The following is a 7125-nucleotide window of genomic DNA, read 5'->3' on the forward strand; positions in this document are numbered from 1 at the left end:
CATGACATGCATCAAATTGCTATGTCTAAGAAATAAAAGGTTCAGAAGAGTACTTGCAAATGCATGTTTTACTCAAGCACTTCTCTATATTCCAGTATCATGTTCAACAAATGGCTTCATGACATGCATCTAATGATAACAACAATGTTCATGTGATATAGACAAAGGGCCTGTAACTCAAGGTAAGAAGTCAAGTTCAATTTTAAATCCTTTCAAATGTACCAACAAGAATAATTAAAAAACCAAATCGTAATGCATGCTTCTGTTTCCACACTTTTTCTCTTTTCCCTTTACCTTTCACTTTGTTGCTTTAATATGCTGCCCCATGGACCTGAACCACAAACACCAGATGCCAGTATGCCACCCAGGATGAACTAAACCTAGAATTTAGAAAATATTCATTCTACTCTATTGACTGTTGCTAGCTGAAAAGGGAAGATAATTCCAAGTGCAGCATAAAAATCTATTTCAGACAAGCCTTTTGGAGAATTATGCTCAGATGATCCACCACTTGTAATGTCCAGGAGCTGCTCAACAGTATAAATAAAAGAACAGCAACTAACCAATGGATACTGATATTGCATTTGAGGCAAGCAAAAAGGGTCTAGATAGGGTGCTTCGCTCAAAGATAATCTTTGTTTCAAGCATATGGATATTGATCTCGCTTTTCTCTTCATTATATAGTAGAACTTGCTAAGGACAATTCATGCAGTTCGCTTAGCATCCAGTCTTCTCCAGTCTGACCTCCTAGGACTATTGCTCTAGTTCCACCAACAACACAAGTACTGTGTCCCCAAGCAAATCTTGGAGGTCGACCAGGCACATTCAAAATCCTCCATGTAGGCTTGTCTTCTGCTGGATCTAGGATGTAGAGCTGTGAGGCCGAGTGAAGACCGGCAACAGACCCACCGAAGACCAGGATTCCACCACCAGGGAGGCTTACTGCCACATGATCAAGCCTGGGTGGAGGAGAAATGCCCCCAGGATTTCCAGCACCAGGCATTCCACTCCCTGTTACACATCTCCAACATGGTTGCTCCTCACTTAAATCCATTGTGAATACATCACTAGATCGAAAACGCAAAGGGCCACTCTTAGCAAGTCCCCCAAACATCAAAATTTTCCGGCCACCATAAACAGATAATGTGTGTCCCAAACGAGAAGGTGGAGTCCATGTGACTGGTATCTCTCGCCACATAGGTTTCTCCATTGATAGATCAAGCAGGAAAGTGTCACTGAGAAGCACTCCAGAATCTGCACAACCACCAGAAACTATCAACTTGGTCCCATCGAGTGTGCAGGAGCTATGCCAAGATCTTGGAAGTGGTGGGGCCAAACTAGAGATCTCACGCCAGGTGGGTTGTTTGGCATCCAAATCTAGCACAAAGACATCATTCAATAAGCCCTGTGTCCCACAGCCACCAAATACAACAAGATGAGATCCATTCACACATGAAAGTGTGTGACCCCAGCGCCCAGGAGGAGGAGAGCTCACTTTGACATGCTTCCACTCTGGACTACTGGAATTCAAGTCCAAAACAAATGTATCATTCATGGGTTGCATATTGACCCCTTCTCCACCAAAAAGAACTACCCTATTTCCAACTGCACATGCACTGAAGTTGCAGCGTGAAGGTTCAACAGCACCTCCAACAGTTAACTTCTTCCAAGCCACTGCTTCAAGTGTAGTCAATTCCCTTGCCAATCTCCCCCACCCTAATCTCTTCGCTCCAGGCACGGCCTCTAATACACAAGTTGTTTCACTACCCCATGCATTTTGACAAACCATACGCCAGAGATCTTCATTCTTTGTCATAGCATAGAGCCGTCTACATACAGAGCCAACAGATGCAATATCTCTTGGGGTCAATCGTGAAAGAATCTTGAGAGAAATAACTTCATCACTCAGCTGTAGGATCCCACAAACTCCACAAGCAATATTCAGGTTTCCATTAGAAATTGGCCCACAAGAGGAAAGACTAGAGCAGTGCCTAACAGATGATCTTGCAAACTCCTTGGTTGAAGATCCTGGCAGTGGGCCTAGATCAAGAATCACTTCTGTAAAAAACTGGATACCTATAACATGAGTAATTGTGTCATCATCTCCATATATAGGAGTCAAGTGCAGTCTATTCATCAATGGAGTTCCATCTTTTCTAAAATTTAATAATTCGCCTTGGAATTCAAGCCCCTGTTCAAGGCATCTTCTTATTTCAGCAACTACAGTTGAGTCCACTAATGGATGTCTTCTTTTAGCAAAAGGACCCCTACTTTGCAAAAACCGACTGCAGGAAGAAAAATTTTAAAAATAAAAATATTGGGGTTCTAGTAAAGCAGAATATGAAACAGGAAAAAGATAAGATAGAGAAGAAAATGGAAATGATATCATTCCAAGCAAAGAAAGATTTAAACAGTAACAAACTAAAGAATTATTTAGAGCAATAAGAAAGCTCATTTAGCATTTCTAAGTAGTTGTGGCATTATTCTGGACAGAATTAGTATTCAGAACATTGGCTTCCGGTCTAACCACACAATGATGAACTAATGCATAGGCCATTCACAGCAGTATAATTCTATTAAGATGAGTAGGGAGTAGATAAGATATCTAGGAGACAAACAATAAGCGGGAAGAAAGAAGCAAGAAAAGATTGACACGTGAGTATAAAGAAAGAGTGGTTAATTGGCTCTTCCAAGGTAGGGAGAAAGCATAAATAATCCAACAATAAATATTTTAACTTCCTGTCAACAAGACTATAAGGAGCTTTATAGTCTAACCTTAATATAAACCAAAGGACCAAAGATCATTAATGTCATATAACCCCAATGAAATCATCTAGGCAATAAGAAACAACCAAAAAACGTAACCCCATAATGATTCTTCATAACTATCTTCAATTCAGAGGCAACTAGACAAGCATTAAAGGAACCTCTTAAATTCATTGTCAAGTACTCAAATCTAAAGTCAGAACATGTTCGCATAATAGGGAAGAAAAAAAAAACTTCAATTATATTTGCTTTTCAATTTATTTGGAGAAGTGAGAATCATGTAACTCCACAATCCTCCAATATGTCAATGTCTCGTGTTGGTTTGGCCCAACTTATTTGGGAGCTCACCTGTTGCTAAAAGTAGGAGATGGGCAAACAGCTAAAAAATTAAAATAAATAACAAATAATTTTTTTTAAAAGAACAAATTTAAGGCAAGACAAGGAAAAGAACTCTTGACAAACATGTCCAAGAAAAACTCTGTTCTTAACAAAAGAGCTTCAAAGTGAGCGACAATGCATTTTTTGAGTAATCAAAAAGGTCATTTTTAAGGTTAGCCCTAAACTAGGATAAGCAACATTTGTTGTAATGTTCGTTATGAATTCCTCAATATCAGCCAAAAATGACCTCACCTCCAACTTTTGTGGTCCATCACCAGCCTTTAATCAGGTTGAAAAAATTTTGTAACAAAATTTCACTTCTTCATTTGATCTCTTTCTGTTTTGTGAAATTTTGTAACGGGAATGAAACATAGACAGCAATTCTAGCCATATATGATTTGTTACTGTATGTGTTACTATTTTCGGTTGTTATTGTGTTTATGTGAAAGTTTTCTACTGGTCTTGGAGTGACAGTAGATCTACAGCATGGCCACATGGGTTTTAGTGAAGTTGGTATAGTGAGGTGGTGTGAAGTGAAAGGATAGCAAGCCTATGCCCACTTAAACTTGGTTTCATGTTCTCAGAAGCAAAGCACATGTTAACACGCAACTGTCACAAGTTCACTCATGCAAAGATACTAAGACCCAACAGTAAGATAGAATGTTATATTCAATAATAATAACAATCAATACAGTGCATTGCAGGGTGCTATGAGGGAGGGTTTTTGACCCCCACTGAAGAAAACAAATTGGAAAGAAAAGAAGAAAAAAAATATGACAAGAAGAGAAGAGGAAATGAAATATGGCATTACACCAAGTTGTTTCCTTCAGCACTTACTTCAAACCTTTGACTTCTACTTTTATCTTTCTCATATGTCATAATGATATAAAGATGTTCAACACATGGTGGAGATTCTTCTAGCAAAGAGCAGAGGAAGCAAAAGAAAAACAGTAGAACTTCACAACTTTAATTGAGCCATGGGAGCCTGTAATAACCTAACAATCATATTTTCCACATCAATAATTCATAGGCATTGCACAACTTTAGAGTCTGTTTTACAACTCCAACGGTCCAACTTGACATGGGATAATAATAATAATACCAGGCAAAAAAGAATGCATCCAGCATAGCTGCATAATGATTTCTCCCAAACCACCTGAACAAAGTCTAGACTAAGACTCAATGAAGCAGAGAAAAAGTAAGCAGATACTGGGGGAAAGACGGAATATCTCATTTGCCATAGTGCCTAGAAAAGCCAGTGCCAGTGGTGTCCTTTCCTTGAGATAAAATTAGAAACTAGCTACTCACCCTACACGGATATACCTTGCCCTGCCGAGAGGGTTGAAGATTGGCTTACTTCCAATTTTTTCGTCTCCCCTCAGCATATACCTTGCAACTATCAAAAGCAAAACCTCTTCTTCCAGGTTAATTAAAAATCAACTTCCCAATAAGAATTTCCAATTTGTACAGTTAACCCCACTTCTTGGGGTAGTAATCAAAACCAACAAGGAAAAGGAACTGCAACAACGCAGAAGACAGAATTCACTAGGTGAACCTTTAAATCCCCAAGAAGTTCATCAGATCATCCACAATTTCCAGAATTGACATCAAAGAAAACAGTATTCAAGAAATGAAATGAAACGCATATCTTAGTGCATAGCATTTACCAGTTTCGGCCAAGGACCTCTTCTGCTCGGTAACCAGTGACCATCTCAAACACCGAGTTTACATAAATAACGGGGCGATCCGGCTCGAGCACGTCGGCAACCACGAAGCCGCACGGCGCAGGCTGAAGAAGCGAATCAAACGGCAAGGGAAGTGGCGGACCGTCGCCATTGCTACTGAGCACAAACCCTAGCTTTTCTTCCTCTTCCTCCTCCAATTCCTCTTCGTCTCCGCTGAAATCCGAGTTGCTGTCCCACTCCATACCTGATCGGGATTGGGTTCACCAGTTCACCCCATAATTTGATCGAAAATTTCACCGAACTCGAAGGCAATGCGACGAATTGTCCGATTTTCAATTCGGAAATAATTTTTCCTTTTTCTGTTTGGGATATTTTAGCTAGAAGAGATTTCTGTTTGGGATTTTCCAGATAACGATGGTACGGACCATGTAGAACTTTTCCGTTTACAGTATAGTATAGTTATGGAGTATACATATATTTTGGGCTTGGTATTATGGGACAATGTTGTGGTGCGAAATATGCGCAACATATATTTGAAAAGAGTTTATTTCAGGAATTACTCATTTATTATTCACATTTATCAAGTTTTATTCTTCATTTTTAATTGGGTTACAATGGTCTTTTTACTAATGATTTTTATCAATTTACATCATCAACTTTCAATATGATAATAAATAGTTCTTTGAATATTGATTTTGTTTTAGATTTAATCATCCGATTATATATTCATTTAATAAACATTAAACTTATGAATAATAGAGTCAGTAGTACTCAACCTTTGCTATAACAACACAAGCTGTTAACCGCCAAACCACGCAAGATCTTGTGTAATAAAGGGTAGGAAACTCCACTTATGCATGGGATATAGACAAAGGGTGTAGACAAGGGGTGCAGACAACTGGCGGCTAGGGTGTAGACAAATGGCGGCTGGGGTGCAGCTAGCTGGGGTATAGGCGTGTGTCTCGCGGGGTGTAGGTATGTGTCGTATGAGGGTACAATAGGGGTACGGGTGCGCAAGGTGGTGAAGAGTGCTGATACGAATCTTCGTAAGGAGGATCCGTAACAAGGAATTATTGCCCAAGATGTTCTCAAATTCAATAGATAAGGAGTTACCTTTGGTGCACACAAGATCACCCTTGAGCCCCGATTCCACGAAGGACCAAGAAACAACCCTTAGCACGCATCAAGTTCCTCAAGAACGCAATCTTCAAACAACTAGAGTGGGTTCTCTAGTAGTTCCCTTGATTCTATGAATTGATAGAACCACAATTCCTAAAATCGAAAGTTGGTAGAATGCGGGTTTGATTCGATAGGGCCACGAATCAAGAACACTATTCGATAGGACCACGAATAGAAGAAAGAATTCTTACACAAATGTAAAGAAGACTTAGGAAGTTTTGATTAATTCTGAAAAATGCTTTATCATCAAAGGAAATACACACCCTATTTATACACATGCTAGGGGACTCCAAATGTCATCAATAGTAAAAGTACATCAAGGAGATCAAAAGACATCAATAGTAAAAATACATCACTATCAAGGAGATTAAATGTCATAACTTGTCTAGGAAAGACCAATAGTCTTCCTAATATGCCAAAGCATGTCCATGTGCTTCAAAATCTGATTTTGGTGAATTATTTCAACCTCTTTTGTACCCTCCCAAGCAAAGCCACGAATTTGGACATCTTAGATGGTATTTATGGGCTCTTCAAAATCAGCTCTTATGCATGAAAAATGTTCTAAGTATCCACCATCATCACTTGGACTCTTTATTTGGCATGCTTGGACTTCGAATGGATCATGTATGGGCTAGTTTGCATCATCCTCCCTTTCTTGAAAATGATTCGTCCTTGAATCACACTTTCCCCTGTCAAATGGAATTTTTATTGGACTTGCTTGTTTCCTCCATGTGGATGGGTTCCTATCAAGTGCAGACAGGCCACGTGGGTGGAGGAGGTGCGCATGAGGGTATGACCACACACGTGGTTGGCCAGGATGGGTCTTTCGATAGTATAAAGGGCCAGACCCTAGTTTGCTTAGGACATCAATCCAAAACACAAGGAGTTCTTTGGTTTGGTTGTTTAAGTCTTATTTGTTTCATTGAAGGGACAGGGGTCAAGCCCTAGTTAAGGTTTATTTATTATTGGGAAAAGGGTCAAATAGGCCCTCGAACATTTCATAAAAAGTCAATTAGGCCCACGAACTTTTAAAAGGTGCAATTAAACCCTCAAATATTACAAATCGAAGCAATGAAGCCCAAAAACCGGTAATTGACCTGTTATCACCGGTCATTGG

The 7125-nt window shown here is 39.5% G+C and overlaps 1 protein-coding gene across 1 annotated transcript; it reads right to left on the reverse strand.

Annotated features, from left to right (window-relative positions):
- Positions 1–50: 50 nt before the first annotated feature.
- LOC116013397 (adagio protein 1) lies at positions 51–5281 on the reverse strand. Its single transcript, XM_031253123.1, has 2 exons — positions 4812–5281; positions 51–2285 (listed from the first exon to the last, which is right to left on the reverse strand). The coding sequence occupies exons 1-2, from the start codon at positions 5069–5071 to the stop codon at positions 677–679; spliced, it is 1869 nt and encodes a 622-aa protein (XP_031108983.1). The 5' UTR covers positions 5072–5281; the 3' UTR covers positions 51–676.
- Between the last annotated feature and the right edge of the window lie 1844 nt (positions 5282–7125).

This window comes from Ipomoea triloba, chromosome 3 (genome assembly GCF_003576645.1).
Source record: "Ipomoea triloba cultivar NCNSP0323 chromosome 3, ASM357664v1".
In the NCBI taxonomy this organism is placed as follows: domain Eukaryota; kingdom Viridiplantae; phylum Streptophyta; class Magnoliopsida; order Solanales; family Convolvulaceae; genus Ipomoea; species Ipomoea triloba.

Bases quoted from the DNA above. Each gene is read 5' to 3' on its own strand.
- LOC116013397 (XM_031253123.1), bottom strand. From the start codon at position 5,071: ATGGAGTGGGACAGCAACTCGGATTTCAGCGGAGACGAAGAGGAATTG. The intron at 2,286-4,811 runs GTAAATGCTATG...TTCTTCCTGCAG, and splicing joins GAGGTCCTTGGCCGAAACTG to TCGGTTTTTGCAAAGTAGGG.